Here is a 21,286-nt window from a genome sequence, read left to right as displayed (position 1 = left end):
CACCGTACATATCTGTTTAACCCCTTAGATGCTGCTGTCAATAGTGACTACATCATTATAAATGGTTAACAGAGTGTGGGGGCTTCTTCTTTATCCCAATTGGTGCCCTCAGATCATGATTTTGTGGTCCTGATGTTTGCCATGGCAATTCACGACCAGAGAGCGGCCTTAGAGTCTGCCGGCTGTTGTAACCTGTTCAGAAGTTACCGAGATTTAGGTGGTAAAAATACACATTTTCATTTCTGTTATGCCACTTTGCATTAATTCCTGTAAAGCACCTGAAGAGTTAATAAACTATCTACCCGCAGTTTTCAATATGTCAGGGGGTGCTGTTTTTAAAATAGTATCACTTTTGGGGGTTTCCCAATATATGGGACCCCTAAAGTCAATTCAAACATCGATAGTTCCCTAAAATAATAAATGTTGTAAATTTCCTTGAAAAAATGGAAAATTGCTGCTTCATTTTTAAACCTCCTCAAATGCTAACAAAATAAAAGAACATTTTACAAATGATGCTGATGTAAAGCCGACATGTGGGAAATGTTATTTATTAATGGTTTGCTGTGGTATGACCATCTGGATTAAAGGGATAATCATTCAAAGTTTGAAAACTGCTAATTTTTTAACATTTTTCTCAAATTTTTGATATTTGTTATAAATAAACACAAAACATATTGACCTAAATTTACCATTATCATAAAGTATAATGTGTCACGAAAAAACAATCTCAAAATCACTGGGATTTGTTGAAGTGTTGCAGAGTTATTACCACATAAAGTGACACTGGTCAGATTTCAAAAATTTGGCTCGGTCACTAAGGGGTTAATTTTGGAGTCATTCATTTTTAAACAAATACTTCATTATAACGCCTAGCTAACTTTTTAAAATTTTGGGGGGTAATTTCTATCACCGTTCTAGCACGTAGCTGGCAATAGTAGAATAATAACCTAGAAATTAGATAATGTAACATTTGGGTTTTGTGGAATACACAATATTTATCATATTAAATCACAATTAAAGGAAAAAAACTTATTCTGCAGTGCATCACCTTCCTATATTAGTGAGAAAGAAGAATGTACTGCAAAATGCTTAAAGAATTAGTGCAAATCTGACTTTGAATTTATCTTGTTTTGTTAAGAATTTGCTTTTCGCATAATTTTATACAAAGAATGACCCTTTGAGCAATGGTGACAACTCACTCTTGAGCTGGTGATACATTTAAATGAAATGTAACACATTCACAATTGCTGTATCCTGTTTCTATGTATCATGCCTGTGGCACAGGAGTAAGGAAACAAGGAGCACCTGACATGAAACTTCCTAACTCCTTCTGACGGCAGACAGCCCCTAGGTGGTAGTACTGCTTCAGATTATAGCCGAGACGCCGCTGATTTCTGGAAAATGAGCCATTCCTCACTTACAGCTTTACACTCGGCATTTGCAGTTTGCACCAAAATTCTTCTTTCAAGGAAATAATTTTCAAAACAGGAATTCTTGTTCTAACATTTTAGTCATTGATACTTGCTGGGGAAAATATATTAAAATAAATTGCTTTCCATCAGCCCGTAGCAGTTTCTGTATTTCAATCTGGCATCCTACATGCAGTCATTTTCCAAGAACTTTTATATTTCTTTATGATGATGATTTAGAACTACAGTAAATTCATTTATGAACTTTAGCTAAGCAGGAGAGGAAACAGCACCGCTTCTATAGGGATGGACCCGTTTTACTGACTGCTGGGTTTATCTTTTACCAAGAAAGTACAATTCAGATTCATATATTAAAGGCAACGTGTCACCTAGTAAAATGCTATTTACCTGCAGATGTGGGGTTAATCTGAAGGAAAATAGTGCCTGGCCCACCTTACTGAAAGTACGGCGACAGGGAGAAAATGAACTTACAGTATATCATAAAAGTGAGCACACCTGTCACATTTTTTGTAAATATTTTATTATATCTTTTAATGAGACAACACTGAAGATATGACACTTTGATACAATGTAAAGTAGTCAGTGTACAGCTTGTATAACAGGGTAAATTTGGTGTGCCTCCCTCTAAAGAACGCAGCACACAGCCATTGTGTCAAAACCACTGGCAACAAAAGGGAGTATTACACCCCTAAGTGAAAATGGCCAAAGTGTGCCCACAAATTTGGGGCCATCACTCTCATGAACTCTCATCTCATGGCAACAAACTCTCAGAGGATTTGAAAAAAAATTAACTATTTCTCTACAAAAAGATGGCCTAGGCTATAAGAAGATTGCCAACACCCTGAAACTGGTCCGCAGCACAGTGGCCAAGATCATACAGTGGTTTAACAAGACAGGTTCTATTCAGATCTGGCTTCACCATGGTCGACCAAAGCAGTTGAGTGCACTTGCTCAGCGTCATATCAACAGGTTGTCTTTTCAGAATAGACTTACGAGTCCTGCCAGCATTTATGCAAAGGTTAAAAGGAGTGGTGGGTTAGCCTGTCAATTCTCAGACCATACGCTGAACACTACATCAAATTGGTCTGCATGGCTGTCGTCCCAGAATGAAGCCTCTTCCAAAGATGATGCACAAGAAAGCCGGTAAACAGTTTGTTGAAGACAGGCAGATTAAGGACATGGAGTACTTGAACCATTTCCTGTGGTCGGAGGAGACCAACATAAACTTATTTGGTTCAGATGGTATCAAGCGTGTGTGGCGGCAACCAGGTGAGGAGTACAAAGATAAATGAATGGTGGTGGAAGTGTCATGGTTTGGGGCTGCATGAGTTCTGCAAGCTGTATTGAAGGAACCATGAATGCCAATATGTACTGTGACATACTGCTGAGGATAAAGGTGCACAACTGGCCAAGCATGTCTCCAGATCTAAACCCTATTGAGCAAAACGTAGAGCAGAGTAAGGTCTCTAACACTCACCAGCTCCGGATTTCATCATGGAAGCGTGGAAGAGGATTACTGTGACAATTTGGGAAATAATTTGGCCATTTTCATTTAGGAGTTTACTCACTTTTATTGTCAGCGGTTTAGACATTAATGGATGTGTGTTGAGTTATTTCAAGGGCACACCAAATTTACACTGTTATACAAGGTGTACACTGACTACTTTACATTGTAACAAAGTGTTATATCCTCTGTAAAGTTGGCATCCCTGGATGCTTGCCCTTCCTCCCCCCATCAGCCACACCAACATGCTCAAGCCACGGCCACTTGGTGGTATCTCCTCTCCGGGTCTTGTGACCGCACATGCTGCACAGGATCTCCAGGCAATGCACTTAGGGCACGCATATTCCCAGCTTCTTAAAGAGGCAATGGACACACTCTGGAAATATCCCCAGTTTATAGCTTGGAGGCGTTAGGAATTTAAGGCACCCTCCTCTGTAGAGAGGTGCTTGAGCAACTTCAGTATCTAGTGTTTCTCTTAGCTACTAGTCCGTTGTTCAATCCCCGTTTCTACACCCGTTCTCTGCTCCAGCACCAGTACTTGTCCAGTGATCCTGAGCCTGTGCTGTCTGAACCAGGAATTCTGTCCGAACCTAAACCAGTATTCATACCACCAGAGATCGTGATCCTGTCCTGCCTGAGGCTCTGAGTCTATACCTGTCCACACTCACTAGCAAGACAGTTTACTCAGGCAATGAACCCCACTGACCCAATAACCCTCTGCTCTTGGAGTTTTTTCAGGAGAGGACCGGCCAATGAAATCAGCAGGATCAAATCTTGCCTTAATTACGGTCGTTAAACATCCGATTAGATGTTCTGATGCCAGCTTCTTCACCTGCACCAGTTCAAGTTGCAGGAACCTCGGCAGGTACTATTCAGTCCGCAAATGGCGCACGGAGCTGATCTTCGTCTGTCGGCTCTGCCACGTTTTGATGGAGATCTCAAGTAGTGCCATGGATTTATTAATGAGAGGAAGCTGCACTATTAACTGCTGACCCACTAGTTTCCCTCTGATTGGGCTAAAGTGCCATTTTTTATGTTCCTCTTTGGAGCAGAGGCCCTTGCTCAGCACCTTATGGAAGAGATGGGAACCTGTAACATCAGATCTGCAAGTCTTCCTGAGGGAGTTTCGCAAGGTCTTTGATGAGCCGGGTCATGTCACCTCAGCTGCATCCTCCTTCCTCAGACTGCATCAGAGAGGATTGACTGTAGGCCAATATGCCGTGCGATTCCGCATCCTGTCTTCTGAGCTTGGCTGGAACAACAAGGTGTTGGTAGCCACCTTCTGGCAACGCTTGTCTGGAGGGTTAAGGACAAATTGGCAGGTAGAGACATTACAGCTACTCTTGACCTAATTTTCCTGGCTATCCATATCGATCTCAGGTTCCAGGAACATTACATGGAGGTAACGCGTTAGAGTAGACCGAGGTGTCTAGCTCCATACTATTAAAGATCGCTCACTCCCCAGCCTTCTGTGACAGTTGACTCTCCTGAATCTATGCAGGTCGACTGCGTTAAGCTGGCTAACCAGCAGCAGGAAAACCGTCATGCCAAGGGGTTATCCTTCAACTGTAGTAGTATGGAACATTTTATCTACACTTGTCTTGAGAAATCAGGAAACGCCCAAGCTTAGGGTCTGTAGGAAAGGCTACCATGGATGAGAGTAATTCCTCTCCACCGTTGACACTGATCATATCAGTGTTATGTGGAATTAGCCTGTTTATTGGGATAGCTGACCAAGGTTACGGTTTGGCTGGAAAGTTCATACAGCAAGGCGTGGTAGAACGATACCAGAGTCCCATCCGATGCCTCCAGAGTCCTTTGATGGTGTTGTCTATCTATGGAAGGGCCCAATCCGAATTCGTTCATTTTGGTACTGGGCAGGTGGAGCTCTGGGTAGGAATTTTGCATACCGAGAAGATTGCCTTCTATGTGCTGCCTGGCTGGTCTCATCCATTTCTCCAGAACCTGCAGTGGCTAAGTATTCACGAGCCCATCCTAGACAGGAGATCCGGTGAACTGCTTTGTTGGGGACAATCTTGCCACGAAAGGTGTCTTGTTCCTATAAGTCCAGTTTTGCCGCTGATGACACCATCAACTCTGCCAGGCCTAAAACTTGCTTACTGGTCACACGCGGACGTCTTCAGTAAGAAGATAGCGGAGATGTTTCATAGCCATACGATTGTCCGATTGATTTGCTCATGGGATCCTCACCTACTTGAGGCAGTATCTACCCTCTGTCACAGGCGGAGACCGTAGTCAAGTCTGATTACATTAAGGAGAATTTGGCAAGGGGATTCACCAAGAAGTCTTCCTTATCAGCAGGAGCTGGTTTCTACCTGTGCTCACTGAGAAGTTTATTCAACACATCTTCAGCCTTTATCGGTTCCTTCTTCCCATTGTTTCTGACAGGGGCTTCCAGTTCACATCCAGATTCTGGAGAGCCATTTGTTAACTTTTGAATGTGGTATTGGACTTCTCGTCTGCACACCATCCTCAATCCAACAGTCAGGTGGAGAGAGTCAACCAGATTCTGTCTGATTTTCAATGGCATTTTGCTAATGGACACCATGACGATTGGGTGAAGGTTTTGCCCTGGGCAGAGTTCTTCTATAATAATCATGTAAGCGAGGCCTCTGTAAAGTCACCATTCTTCCTTGTCTAACACAGACTAGGATTCCTCTTCCGATGTCAAGAGCTTCTGAAGTCCTTGCAGCCGATGCCCTCACTAACGATATCTCCAAGATCTGGGAGGACACCAAAGCCACTCTTAAAGGGAACCTGTCACCCCCAAAATAGCGGGTGAGGTAAGCCCACCGGCATCGGGGGCTTATCTACAGCATTCTGGAATGCTGTAGATAAGCCCCCGATGTATCCTAAAAGATGAGAAAAAGACGTTATACTCACCATGGGGCGGTTCCGCTGTTGGTCCGGGTCCGGCGCCTCCCATCTTCATCATATGACGTCCTCTTCTGGTCTTCACGCTGCAGCTCCAGCGCAGGCGTACTTTGTCTGCCCTGTTGAGGGCAGAGCAAAGTACTGCAGTGCCCAGGCACCAGGAAAGGTCAGAGAGGCCCGGCGCCTGAACGCGGCAATACCAAATATGTGTATGCTTGATTTTTTTTATTGTTTTATTTTGAATGGGGCGAAAGGGGGGTGATTTAAATTTTTATATATTTTTTTATTTTTTTAAAACATTTTTTTTTTTTTACTTTTGCCATGCTTCAATAGCCTCCATGGGAGTCTAGAAGCTGGCACAACTAGATCGGCTCTGCTACATAGGAGCGATCTGAGGATCGCCCCTATGTAGTAGTTTTACTGCATTGCTATGAGCACCGACCACAGGATGGCGCTCACAGCAGGCCGGCATCAACAACCATAGAGGTCTCAGGGAGACCTATGGTTGTTATGCTGATGCATCGCTGACCCCCGATCACGTGATGAGGGTCAGCAATGCACGCCTTTCCGGCCCGATGGCAGGAAGCTGTAGTTAAATGCCGCTGTCAGCGTTTTGCAGAAAAAATGCATCCTGCAAGGTTGTTTGCAGGATGCGTTTTTTCTCCATAGGCTTGCATTAGCGACGCATTGCCACACATCGCAACCGTCGTGTGACGGTTGCGTCGTGTTGTGGCGGACCGTCGGCACCAAAAAACATTGCTTGTAACGTTTTTTGGTGCGTTGTGTCCGCAATTTCTGACCCCGCATGCGTGGCCGGAACTCCGCCCCTCCTCCCCGCAACTCACAATGGGGCAGCGGATGCGTTGTAATAATGCATCCGCTGCCCCCGTTGTGTTGTGAATTCTGTTGTCGAACTCCTTCCTGTGGTCGTGAATGGTACTTCGGCGAGTTCTGTCCATGGACTCCCTCTGGTGGCTGTGAGTGAAGCTGCTGCTTCTGAGGTTCCTTACACAGGTGACGTGGTTTATCCTTTGGTTGGCTGCTCTATTTAACTCCACTCAGATCGTTACTCCATGCCAGCTGTCAATGTTCCTGCATTGGTTCAGTTCGCTCTTGGATCTTTCTGGTGACCTGTCTTCTCCAGCAGAAGCTAAGTTTCTGAAGTTCTTAATCCTGTGTCATTTCGTTTGGACCTTCCAGCTTCTTTTGCCATCCATAATGCGTTCCATAGGTCGTTGTTGCGGAGATACGTGGCGCCTATGGTTCCCTCCGTTGATCCTCCTGCCCCGGTGTTGGTCGAGGGGGAGTTGGAGTATGTGGTGGAGAAGATTTTGGATTCTCGTGTTTCGAGACGGAAACTCCAGTACCTGGTCAAGTGGAAGGGTTATGGTCAGGAAGATAATTCCTGGGTTTTTGCCTCTGATGTTCATGCTGCTGATCTAGTTCGTGCCTTTCATTTGGCTCATCCTGATCGGCCTGGGGGCTCTGGTGAGGGTTCGGTGACCCCTCCTCAAGGGGGGGTTACTGTTGTGAATTCTGTTGTCGAACTCCCTCCTGTGGTCGTGAATGGTACTTCGGCGAGTTCTGTCCATGGACTCCCTCTGGTGGCTGTGAGTGAAACTGCTGCTTCTGAGGTTCCTTACACAGGTGACGTGGTTTATCCTTTGGTTGGCTGCTCTATTTAACTCCACTCAGATCGTTACTCCATGCCAGCTGTCAATGTTCCTGCATTGGTTCAGTTCGGTCTTGGATCTTTCTGGTGACCTGTCTTCTCCAGCAGAAGCTAAGTTCCTGATAGTTATTATTTGTTCATTGTTTCCTTGTCCAGCTGGTTATCATGATTTTGTCTTGCTAGCTGGAAGCTCTGGGATGCAGAGTCGGTGAGTCGGTGCGGAGGTCTTTTTGCACATTTTGCACACTCTGCGTGGTCTTTTGTAGTTTTTGTGCTGACCGCAAAGATACCTTTCCTATCCTCTGTCTGTTTAGAAATTCTGGCCTCCCTTTGCTGAAACCTGTTTCATTTCTGCGTTTGTGACTTTCATCTTTACTCACAGTCAATATATGGGGGGCTGCCTTTTCCTTTGGGGAATATCTCTGAGGCAAGGTAGGCTTTATTTTCTATCTCTAGGGCTAGCTAGCTCTTAGGCTGTGAAGAGGCGTCTAGAGAGAGTCAGGAACGCTCCACGGCTATTTCTCGTTGTTGTGATAGGATTAGGGCCTGCGGTCAGCAGAGCTCCCACATCCCAGAGCTTGTCCTGTGTGTGTTTAACTATCAGGTCGTGCCGGGTGCTCCTAACCACCAGGTCATAACACCGTTGTGCTGCGTTGACACAGGATGCGTCGGTACGTCGGCCCGACACACTATGACGGGCCGACGCTAGTGTGAAAGTAGTCTAAGGCATCCTCTTCTGTAGCTACTAGTTTGTTCTAACTACTAGCTCAGTGCTAGGTTCCTGTTCTTGTACCCGTTATGCCATACTGTAGCAGTACCTGTCCAGTGATCACCGAATTAGTATGATTATGGCAATGCCAAACTTGTATAGTTTTTATTTTCTTTTAAAGTGATGAAATTTTGCTTGTACCACCATTTTCTAAGACTCCTAGCATTTTCATTTTTCTATCAATAGAGCTGTGAGAGGGCTTTTTTTTGGAGTGATGAGTAGAGATGGGCGAACAAAAACAGTAAAGTTCGGCATCCGTACCGAACACCTACTGTTCGGGCACGGACACCGAACTTTGCTGCAGTGAATTTGAACTTCAGTGAATTTGAACTTCAGTGAACTCGCCTCTGCGCCATGAGACTTTTTCGCACGGTGCTAGTTGTGATCTCACCGCAATTCATTGATCCGCCTGGGAACGCAGTCTCAGTGACCTGAGGTTACCTCGATGAAGTGACCACTGCTCACTGATGCTGCTCATTCATCAGTTGTTCTCCGCCTGCATGGTCACATCTTGGCACCATCCAGGTTGAAAACTAGTAATCCGCAGACAGAACGTCAGATAGGTGAGGGATTTTTTTTTTTGTTTTATTACAAGAGACGAGGGATTCAATGGAATGGGTGTTAGGTGAGTATAACTGTTTGTTATTTTTAAATAAAAAAAAAGTGTGTTTTGTTTTTATTTCAAATAAAGGACTTTATTCTGGCTGTGTCTTTATTTACAATATAACTAAAGGATTAGTAATGGATAGGTGTCTTATAGACGCCTCACCATTAGTAATCCGTCTGCTTGAGGTCACTGGACAATACAATACAAGGTGACATCAACCCCACGGATATGAACATCACTTGCCACCACTACAGTGCAAGTGAGAAGAGCCGGGCAAAGCAACATAATTGGCACATCTACTAGATAGACAGGGAGAAGGGACATTGAGGAGCTCGTCTGTGACGCTAGGTGATCAGAGAAAGGAGTTAAACTTTCATAAAGGATTACCGTATATAACATCAATAAATACAGCAACCTCATCATGTCAAAAAGAGATATATTTAGTAATGTATGCAGTTTTTATTATGGAAACCTTTGTCAGTGCCACTTTAAACTATTCCTCTACTTGGTTTCTCTCCAGGGCCATATTTGCCACTAAGCACCAGAGTTCCTCCTCTCTGCTGGACCAAGTGGGAAAGCCGGCATCATTGCAAAAGGTGGGAGGTGGAGATTGTCAGTACTAACTGGTATTCACATCTGTAAGACGCAGATGCAGTAGAGAGTATAAACTTTCTGTGCACTCCTGTCTTCTGAGCTGCACACTTCCTAGAAGTTTTTTGAGTTTTGCTGAACTCAAAATACAGCCCAGTTCCTGAGGACGCATGAAAGACAGTGAGTCGACATACACTGTACCTCATCTGTTGGTAAGGGTTGATCTTTCAAAAGGAAGCATAGAAGAAGAAAGACTGGGGTTCCCAATACTGAAGTCAGAAGCTCACTTAATGGTTCACTGTTAACTCATTCTGCAGTAAACAACGTACAGTGATACTAAGAGGTTGCAAAAGTTAAACAGACCAAAACTTTTAATAAAGCCTTGTCGAAATTATTTTAGCCAAAATATATGCATTAATCTATATAAAAAAAAAACATACCATAAGGGTAGATAAAAGAAAAAATGTCTCCTAAACAACATGTTTATTTAACAATAGTAAGTATAACTAAACAAAAAAGCAATAAGGCTGACTTCACACTGGGACTTTCTCGTATCTGGAAACCTCAGCGGCTGTGAGCAGCTATGTTGCTTGAACTCCTTGTTCAAGAATCCCTTAACTTTGCAAAGAAACATCAGCTTCACCTGCATAACTACAATCCAAACAGCAGTTTCCCTGAAAAATTATGTGATTTTACATGAAGCTGGTAAAAGACTATGAGCATATGCGCTGTGTGTGAACGCGGCCTAACAATAATTAATTGACAGCTCTTACCTGGCCCATTAAGGAAATCCTTTATTTGCAGTGTGACAAATGGTGGAGGAATACCTGTTCTGACATTCACCTCTCCTGCCGCTGTCTGTAGCCAAACCTTGGAGTAATCCAAACCTTCTGGTAAAGTTTTTCCAACATCTACAACAAATAAGCAATAAAATGTCCTTTAGTTCAATAGATTAGTAATTTGCTTCCCCCCCCAAAAAAATCAAAATATTTAAAGGAGTTGTCCGACAGTGAAATCATTTTTTTAGGGAAGGATTGTTTGAAAATAACAACGATTTACTCATGTTCAAGAGCAATAAGATCTAGAGGTCTTCGCTGGCTCCTGAAGAGGTGTGTGCCCCAGTCTGAAGTGACAAGGCTGCAGTCTGCCAGAGCCTCGATCTGGCCAGTCACAAGATGGCGCTGCGGAACAAGAGAGGCACCAAAAAATGGTGAAGACACTGGAGGGTGAGTATATGACCAGAAGCAGAGGACTTACGTTGCAAGCACCACTCCAGCGGTGAAAAAAAATGCTGAATTGGTGCTTTAATCAAATTTATTTCATATCATTATTTTTTCACGGTGGGGACTTTTTTCTTTTTTTTATTATTAATTTGCAGATTTTTTTTGTGTGTGTGTATAATGTTTTTCCCCATCAATCACCTTTACTGATAGTTTCCACTGTAACTGGGGAATCCATAAGAGTCCCAGTTACAGAGAATAACAAGCACTGTTAGAACTGTTCACGGTCTGCAAATACTCGTCAGCTCTTTATGCCGGCAGACACCTTGCAACCATGCTGTAACAACTCTGCTGGCATCACAGCATGGCCTCACATCTCTCACACAATCTTACCCACTGCTCCAGGCCATGATGTGGTTTCTGTTTCATGCCAGCTCCATGTTCTGTGTCTTTGCTCTCTGCATGCCTCATGGCTATGTGTATAGGGGGCCGGCGCCTGAACTCTCTGGTTCTTATAGGAATCAGGTGCATCTGTCTAATCAGTTCCTGACCAATTACCAAGAGGCCTCCTGTATATAGTGCAGCTCCACCCTGTGGTCTGGGCCTGTGCAATGTGTTAGCTCAGTTAGTGTTTAGCTGCTGAGTTTGCCTGGCCTTGCTCTGAGTTTCTCCCTCTGAGCTTTTCTCAGTGCTATTGCCTTGATCTTGTAGTCCGCCCTCCAGGAGGCAGAATATCCTGGTCCCTGTGTCTTTGTCCCCGTGTCTTGTTCCTTTGCCTTGTCTGTACTTTGTCTTTTCTCGGTCTCCTTGTCTGTGGCTTCCTTCCCTGCTTTGTCTTTCCTTGTGTTCTCAGTCTGCTTACACTCCGCACTCAGTCCTTGCTTTGTACTCTCTGGCTTTGCTCTGTGGCTCCGCTCTTTGCGGTTCTATCTGGCTCTGCTCTTTGTGGTTCTATCTGGCTCCCCCTCCTGTGTTTCTGCACTTGGCTCCGTCTCTGCTCCGCCTCCAGCGTCTCCGCTCTTGGCTCCGCCTCCAGCGTCTCCGCTCTTGGCTCCGCCTCCAGCGTCTCCGCTCTTGGCTCCGCCTCCAGCGTCTCCGCTCTTGGCTCCGCCTCCAGCGTCTCCGCTCTTGGCTCCGCCTCCAGCGTCTCCGCTCTTGGCTCCGCCTCCAGCGTCTCCGCTCTTGGCTCCACCTCCAGCGTCTCCGCCCTTGGCTCCGCCTCTTGCAGCTCCGCCCTTGGCTCTGCCTTCTCCTTCTTAGTTCCACCTTCTACTTGTTACTTAGTCCTCCTGTCTGTACAGGCTCCTACCTGTTTCTCATACCTGCCTGCAGACCGGTCCCTACCGGTTCTTCCTATGTTCCTGCCGTACCCGCCTGCCTACCAGAGAGCCAGCCGTGTCCGCCTGCTCGCCAGTGTCTCTGTTGTACCCGTCTGCCTGCCTGTGTCCCAGCCGTGTCTGCCAGAGTGCCAGCCGTGCCCGCTCCGTTCTTTAGTGGGATCAGCAGCCACAGCCAGACATCACCCTGGAGTAGCACCTGGCAGCTGCCTGCTGCACAAGCCTGACCTCACCATCAGAGGCTCCAGTGAAAACCCAGGCAGCTGTCATAGTCACGCCCCTTCCAGGGTAGTCTGGTTTGTGGCACAATGGGGCCATAAACCACCCCCGTATGCCCGCGCCATTCAGTGTGGGCGCGTGCGTGACACATGCGATCACAAGGCCCCACAGAAGCATTTGTAGCATCGATGTTTCTGCTCTCTACATAGCCCTCATTAACCTCTATTTAGCTGGCGAAATAAATGATAGAACTGGTAATAAAGTGCTTCGGTCTTGTCCCCCGGATCCCAGTCAGTGATAACAGTGATGCAGCAGATGTTTGTAGCAGTGCACAACTTTTTCAACGGAAATGCTCGCAGGTGAACCATATTGGTTGAGTCTCGATCAGAGTTGTTAGCCATCATACACTCTAGCAGACAGCAGGGTAGGAGAAAATGAAACGACAGGATTATATATCAAGGAGACATTGCTATGGAGCAAGTGCAATAAAAACTATGGCGGCTCTCACTGCTATATGGGGGGAAGAAAGAAAAAAAAAGAGGCAAGAAATAAAAAAGAAAAGGAGGCAAGCAAAAAAAATGTGCAATAGTGATTTCCATGTCGTATGTACCTATACTATTGTATCATAAAACAGACGCTCATAGATTAGCGACAACTTCCTTTTAATAAATAGATTTTCATCCATTTAATATGTGTAATATCTGCCAATATGCGAAAAAATGGATGACACAGGGTAAAATCCAGGAGTAGTTCATGCCCTCCTCATATCGGGCATATATCAACCGGGCTGTCGAAAGCAGATAACACCTTCAAACTCGAAAAACCCAGTATGCCATTTTTTAAAATAATTTTGTGGTATTAATAAATTAGCCTGCACAATTCTACCTCTTAATTTCTTTGTTTCCATTTCCCTAAGTATAAAGTAAGTTTAAGAACAAATGTGCGATAAAACATCAAAATATCAAATGTCCTATTACACTCTGTATAAATCTCAACAGATTCTTGTGGTTCTCCCAGTCTTTAACCATCACTTAGCAAGATTTAACCCACTAAGGCATCTTATGCCAAGAGTCCACTTAGTCCTAGACTTCAAAGAAGCGCGGCCAGTTGAACACATGAGTGTAACGATACTGGCCGGCATCCAGAAGCTACAAGCACCTTGCATTAGAACATTATTTGGAATGGATCTGAACATATTGAGGTCTTCATCTCAAAGCCCAAACACAGTTATCAGCCCTACAAATAAATATTAGAAAATATAAATACATTCGCCTGGGGGCTGCTTGCTTACTCGGATTATTTGTATAGATCTATTATTGTTTTTCGCATTTTACAAGCTGCGGTACCTCAAGGAAAACGCTGCCTTCTGGAGACAATTAATTATGTCCCTAAATCCTTTAATATTCAGGGAAAGGTCTAGTTTTAGACCCTGAGAGTCCGGCAGTGAGTTACTATTCTGATTTTGATAATTATAATTGTAAACATTTAGATGTTGCTAAATCTGGCAACTAGCGGTCCGTGTCACAAACTTTGTAGACTTGAGAAGAGACTCCATGTGCATATAAATAACCTTATTTCATGCATTTTCTGCAGTTGTTCCCATGGACTCCATTTATCATCTTCTTTGATTTAAAGTGAATATGTCAGCAGGTTTTCGTTACATCATCTGAGAGCAGCCTGATATAGAAAAAGAGACACTGATTTCAGCAATGTATCACTTAGTTTACTGGGTGCAGCAGGTTTGATACAATCAGATTTCTTAGACTTAGCATATAGCAGAGCTGAGAAAGCGTTCCACACCAGGCTCTCCATTTACCTTGTCTATTGACAGTAAGCTGCTCATCAGAGGGGGCACGGTCAGACTACTTGGCCAAAGGCAGCTAGTCTGGGCAGTGATAAGCTCTTGCCGATAAAACCTTCACTGATCGCACAAACAAAGCAATCACTGGAGAAGGACATCATGGTCAGATGAACAGAAGAAACAAGGTGAAGAGGAAGACCATTAGGCCGATGGCTTGATACAATTAAGATAGAGGCGGAGAAGACCTGGGTGGACCTCTCTAAACTTTAACAAGATCGATCTTCCTCCATCAAGTAGCCATTGCATGAGATCGAGGTGAAGGCCGTTATTATTATTATTAAGTAGAAAACAGCCTAATAAGTGACATATCGCTGAATTCAGTATTTTAACCCCTACCTCATGCTGCCCTCCGCTTACATAGCAAAAACCTTCTGACAGATTAACTTTAAGATGTATCAAATCACCTGTGAAACATGAAGACTTCCCAAAGCTCAATGGAAGCATATATTTAAAAAAGATCAACCCCAACTAATGACAGGCCAGAGCTTAGGTAGGGTTGATTATATGATTAGCCAATATTTTATGGAGGCTGGCTATTTACGGAACTTCTAATCTACATAATAACTTTATTTAATTTCAAAACCATTGGATTAAAAACAAGCACGACACCCCAACTCCTCATAATAGGATGGCGGCTGAGAGTACACATGGATAATGTATGGGGCTCCACATGTTATCACATCTATGGGACAATATGAACAGCGATGCGTATGTATGGACTATAGCCCCTATATTTTGAATCTTGAAGGAGGGGACTATTTAAGGGGGGTGTTTTAGCCGGCGTACTTCCTGCACCTACAACCGGGCACAGCATGCATCTCCGATGTGACCTGAACACACGGAAGTCTAATTTCCCATTTGCCTCCTGAGGAACCATATCATGGGGGTGAAACGCGTAGAGGCATAACCCGACCGCAGATAAGTGGATTGGGGTTTTTTAATTTCATTATTCGGTATTTTCACCAACTATAGACGTGTTATTGGTATATATAGAATATTAGTGTCTTTTGGTATTTGGGATACTAAGTGTTGGCTATACCACTATGGCTAAAAAGTATCTTTCATTTATGTGTATCTCCTCAGATGGTGGGGAAGTTAGGTTTATTAGTAATCCCATGTCAAATATTCCAGAGTTTTGACAAGATACCCTGTATATTCTATCTGTTGTTATTGGGGATATAACTTTGGTAATACCATTAGAATTAAAATATCCTGACTCATACATATATGCCTAGAAGGTAGAGGTGTTATATTCATCTACCATCCTATGTTATAGTCGTCTCTCCAGCAAGATACTTTATATAGTGTTATCAATATTAGTTTGTGTGTTGTTGTGTGTATTTGTTTATGGTCTGACCGAAGTTAGAAAGGCTCAGAGCTACGGGTCACCATTTTAGCCCCTTAGGCACCCCCTGTATCTAGGATCCCCCTACGTTTGTAGGGACTCAGTGAGGGTCAACAGGGGCAGCCGTCGAGGAGCGGGGGCGCCATTTGCGTCCAAGATGGTGCCAACCTCCGCTGATAGGCAGGGACTTTTGGTTAGGGACTCCTTAGGGCGTATCAGCCTTGGCCATCAAAGTAGTACCATAGGTTGTAGGGCTTTGTACGGCCAGACCAGCCCGGTTGGGCTTGTTTGTTGTTGGTGATTTACTACCTGGTATTTGGTGTATGTGTGTGTTGTTTGTATATTTTTTACATCATCACATTAAGGGACTTATAGGGCATTTAGGGCAAGCCGTCGAGGAGCGGGGGCGCCATATTGCGTCCAAGAGGGTGCCAACCTCCGCGGATAGGTAGGGAAGTAAATGCTAGGGATATATAGGATTTTTCTATCCCAGTGTTTTCTCCCTCCATCTTTGCCCTTCCCACACCAGATCAGGCTTTTATAGACCCACTCCTATTATGAGGAGTTGGGGTGTCGTGCTTGTTTTTAAGCCAATGGTTTTGAAATTAAATAAAGTTATTATGTAGATTAGTCTTTTTGGTTTTTTCAATTATTGATACTAATTCTGAATTATCAGAAACTGTACTTTCTTCATATTTACGGAACTTCAACAGAAGTGAGTTGAGGAAACCATGCATGTATTGAGGCAAAATGGTACTGAAATTGAGACATACTAGGCTGTTATGATCTGGTGGCCTAGGAGCAGCATGTGACGTACTCTGGAGAAGGTGGTACCTGTACTGACCACAGACCCTGAACTTAGCACCGCAACTAGAAGTAGCCGTGGGATGTACCTAACACTCCCTAGACACCTCGACACAGCCTAAGGACTAACTTCCCCTAAAGATAGAAACGGGAAAACTATCTTGCCTCAGAGAAAATCCCCAAAGGAGAGACAGCCCCCCACAAATATTGACTGTGAGAGGAGAGGGAAATGACAAACGCAGACTGAAATCAGGATTTAGCAAAGGAGGCCTTTCTAGCTAAAAAGAAAGAATAGGACAGAGTACTATGCAGTCAGTATTAAAACACTAGAAAATATCCACCACAGAAAATACAAATCTCCACATCTGACTAAAGACATGGAGGGTATATCTGCATCTCCAGAGACACAGCTAGGCTGCAAAAAATCCTTACACAGACAAAGCTGGACAAGACAAAACATGAAAATGCACAGAACTATAAGGCCCACAGCATGTGGACAGCAAAAACAAAGCCAGAACTTATCTTTGTTGAAAAGAACAGCAAAACAGGAGAGACCAGTCAGGTATGTGAATCCTCCAAAAACAATGGACAACTGGCACTGACTAAAGGATCAAGCAAGACTATATAGCCCAGTCCAAATTGCAATAAGTGGACACACCTGATAAATGCTGTGATCCAAAGACAGCAGTACTACCACTCATAACCACCGGAGGGAACCCAAGAGCAGAATTCACAACACTAGGCCACACCATGTCTTATGTTAATTAACTAGGCAACTTCCATAATTTCCAAGGCTTTGTCCTGTTCCTTACTTGTGAAGCCATGTCCTCTTGTAGCAAAGTCTTCTGTTCGTGTTGTCCCGAGGGGTGTGTGACGAGACACGTTTGTCAACCATATTAAAATGTTGTCTCTGCTCTAATTATGTCCAGCTTTTATCTGCATTGTTGCAGGTTCTCGTCTCCAGGAAAGTAGAGCAGGTGCGGTGTGTTTCAATGGGATGGAGTAGGCTGGTGGATGGGCCTCCTCACAAGCTCCTTCACCTGCAGCCATCTTCTGGACAGGACTGGTGCCAGCATTATTTCATTAATAGCTTAGACAATAATATTACGGTTCATGAACTCTAACCTTACCGGCTTTACTTCTATAATGTAGATTGTTTCATACTATGGAATGAGGCACTGGCAGCTTTGTCTTGACCGTGTTTGCACTACACGGGGCATAGTCTGTGGTGGTCAGCTCTGATGGGGATTGCTAGAGCAGGAACTTATTCATGGACTTCTGAAAATTGCCCATAATGTAGCTCTATACCATTGATGAGTTTATTGCTTTATGACATTTTTTTCTTTCACCTGTGAATAATTCAGTGTGACATACGGTCTCTATACATGTGCTGTCAATCAAAGTCGAATGTAAGGAAAATGAATTACTATGAAGACAGAGTGCTGGGGTGTGGGACGTAAGCAGCAAAATGTATTACCGTATTAATTCTGGGTTCATACGTTGCAGTAGAGAGTGCCACATGGTGAGTATTATTTTTTATAAGTGAAACATTAATCTCTTCACGAGCTTGGGATTTTCTATTTTTCTTTGTTTCCGTTTTTTGCTCCCCTTCTTCCCAGAGCCATAACTTATTTACTTTTCCGTCAATATGGCAGTGTCCGGTCTTGTTTTTTGGGGGGACGAGTTGTACTACAGCTCTGGCAAACAATTTTAGACCACTGCAAAATGTTCAGTTTGTCTGATTTTACTCTTTATAGGTATATTTTTGAGTAAAATGTAAATTGTTCTTTTATTCTATAAACTTCTGACAACATGTCTCTGACTTTGCAAGCAATAAATTTTGTATTTTCTTTCCGAAAAGGAGAAATGGTCAAAATTAAAAAAAATAACCAGTGCTTTCACACCTCAAATAATGCAAAGAAAACAAGTTCATAATCATTTAGGAACAATGATACTAATGTTTTAACTCAGGAAGAGTTGAGAAATCAATATTTTGTGGAATAACCATGATTTTTAATCACAGCTTTCATGCGTCTTGGCATGATTTCCACCAGTCTTTCACACTGCTTTTGGGTGACCTCATGCCACTCCTGGCACAAACATTTAAGCAGTTCTTCTTTGTTAGCGCTATATAAAAATAAAGATTATTATTATTATTATTTTGTTTGATGGCTTGTGACTATCCATCATCCTATTAATTATATTCCAGAGGTTTTCAATGGGGTTCAGGTCTGGAGATTGGGCTGCCCATGACAGGGATTTGATGTGGTGGTCTCTTTATTTTTGCTAGAGCTGCAGCGTACTGGAAAAAAGTTAAAAAAATTCCAAGTGCGGTGAAATTGCAAAAAAATTTTTATTGGCTTTAACCCCTTTACCCCCAAGGGTGGTTTGTACGTTAATGACCGGGCCAATTTTTACAATTCTGACCACTGTCCCTTTATGAGGTTATAACTCTGAAACGCTTCAACGGATCCCAGTGATTCTGACAGTATTTTCTCGTGACATATTGTACTTCATGATAGTGGTAAAAATTCTTTGATAGTACCTGCGTTTATTTGTGAAAAAAACGGAAATTTGGCGAAAATTATGAAAATTTCACAATTTTCCAACTTTGAATATTTATACAATTAAATCACAGAGATATGTCACACAAAATACTTAATAAGTAACATTTCCCACATGTCTACTTTACATCAGCACAATTTTGGAACCAAAATTTTTTTTCGTTAGGGAGTTATGAGGGTTAAAAGTTAACCAGCAATTTCTCATTTTTACAACACCATTTTTTTAGGGACCACATCTCATTTGAAGTCATTTTGAGGGGTCTATATGATAGAAAACACCCAAGTGTGACACCATTCTAAAAACTTCACCCCTCAAGGTGCTCAAAACCATATTCAAGAAGTTTATTAACCCTTCTGGTGCTTCACAGGAATTTTTGGAATGTTTAAATAAAAATGAACATTTAACTTTTTTTCACAAAAAATTTACTTCAGCTCCAATTTGTTTTATTTTACCAAGGGTAAAAGGAGAAAATGGACCCCAGAAGTTGTTGTACAATTTGTCCTGAGTACACCGATACCCCATATGTGGGGGTAAACCACTGTCTGGGCGCATGGCAGAGCTCGGAAGGGAAGGAGCGCCATTTGACTTTTCAATGCAAAATTGACTGGAATCGAGATGGGACACCATGTTGCGTTTGGAGAGGCACTGATGTGCCTAAACATTGAAACCCCCCACAAGTGACACCATTTTGGAAAGTAGACCCCCTAAGGAACTTATCTAGAGGTGTGGTGAGCACTTTGACCCACCAGGTGCTTCACAGAAGTTTATAATGCAGAACCGTAAAAATAAAAAATCATATTTTTTCACAAAAATTATATTTTGCCCCCAATTTTTTATTTTCCCAAGGGTAAGAGAAGAAATTGGACTCCAAAAGTTGTTGTACAATTTGTCCTGAGTACGCTGATACCCCATATGTGGGGGTAAACCACTGTTTGGACGCATGGGAGAGCTCGGAAGGGAAGGAGCGCCGTTTGACTTTTCAATACAAAATTGACAGGAATTGAGATGGGACGCCATGTTGCGTTTGGAGAGCCATGTTGCGTTTGGAGAGCCACTGATGTGCCTAAACATTGAAACCCCCCACAAGTGACACCATTTTGGAAAGTAGACCCCCTAAGGAACTTATCTAGATGTGTGCTGAGCGCTTTGACCCACCAAGGGCTTCACAGAAGTTTATAATGCAGAGCCGTAAAAATAAAACAAAAATTTTTTCCCACAAAAATTATTTTTTTAGCCCCCAGTTTTGTATTTTCCCGAGGGTAACAGGAGAAATTGGACCCCAAAATTTGTTGCCCAATTTGTCCTGAGTGCGATGATACACCATATGTAGGGGGAACCACTGTTTGGGCGCATGGGAGGGCTCGGAAGGGAAGGAGCGCCATTTGGAATGCAGACTTAAGGTACCTTCACACATAACGATATTGTTAACGATATCGTTGCTTTTTGTGACGTAGCAGCGATATCGTTAATAAAATCGTTATGTGTGACAGCGACCAACGATCAGGCCCCTGCTGGGAGATCGTTGGTCGCTGAAGAAAGTCCAGAACTTTATTTCATCGCTGGACTCCTGCTGCCATCGCTGGATCGGCGTGTGTGACACCGATCCAGCGATGTCTTCACTGGTAACCAGGGTAAACATCGGGTAACTAAGCGCAGGGCCGCGCTTAGTTACCCGATGTTTACCCTGGTTACCTTCCTAAAAGTAAAAAAAACAAACAGTACATACTTACCTAACGCTGTCTGTCCTCCAGCGCTGTGCTCTGCACTCCTCCTGTACTGTCTGTGAGCGTCGGTCAGCCGGAAAGCAGAGCGGTGACGTCACCGCTCTGCTTTCCGGCCGCTGTGCTCACACAGACAGTACAGGAGGAGTGCAGAGCGCAGCGCTGGAGGACAGACGGCGGTAGGTAAGGATGTACTGTTTGTTTTTTTTACTTTTAGGAAGGTAACCAGGGTAAACATCGGGTAACTAAGCGCGGCCCTGCGCTTAGTTACCCGATGTTTACCCTGGTTACCGGCATCGTTGGTCGCTGGAGAGCTGTCTGTGTGACAGCTCTCCAGCGACCAAACAGCGACGCTGCAGCGATCCGGATCGTTGTCGGTATCGCTGCAGCGTCGCTTAATGTGAAGGTACCTTTAGATGGAATGGTCTGCAGGTGTCACATTGTATTTGCAGAGCCCCTAATGTACCTAAACAGTAGAAACCCCCCACAATTGACCCCATATTGGAAACTAGACCCCCCAGGGAACTAATCTAGATGTGTTGTGAGAACTTTGAACCCCCAAGTGTTTCACTACAGTTTATAACGCAGAGCCGTGAAAATAAAAAATCTTTTTTTTCCCACAAAATTATTTTTTATTCCCCAGTTTTGTATTTTCCCAAGGGTAACAGGAAAAATTGGACCCTAACCCTAACTGTAGCCCTAACCCTAGCCCTCACCCTAGCCATAACCCTAGCCGTAACACTAAC

The 21,286-nt window shown here is 43.7% G+C and overlaps 1 protein-coding gene across 1 annotated transcript in view; it reads right to left on the bottom strand.

Moving 5' to 3' along the window:
• The window catches only part of VPS13B (vacuolar protein sorting 13 homolog B), a 1,386,889-nt gene that overhangs the window by 322,770 nt on the left and 1,042,833 nt on the right, over window positions 1-21,286 (bottom strand). Inside the window, exon 35 of the mRNA XM_069731647.1 lies at window positions 10,242-10,379. Within this exon, the coding sequence (XP_069587748.1) occupies window positions 10,242-10,379 (138 nt within the window). The remainder of the gene's footprint in view (window positions 1-10,241; window positions 10,380-21,286) is intronic.

Source organism: Ranitomeya imitator, chromosome 6, assembly GCF_032444005.1.
Source record: "Ranitomeya imitator isolate aRanImi1 chromosome 6, aRanImi1.pri, whole genome shotgun sequence".
In the NCBI taxonomy this organism is placed as follows: Eukaryota; Metazoa; Chordata; class Amphibia; order Anura; family Dendrobatidae; genus Ranitomeya; species Ranitomeya imitator.
The sequence above is the reverse complement of the archived record's forward strand: the minus strand, read 5'-3'. Positions and strand labels throughout refer to the sequence as shown.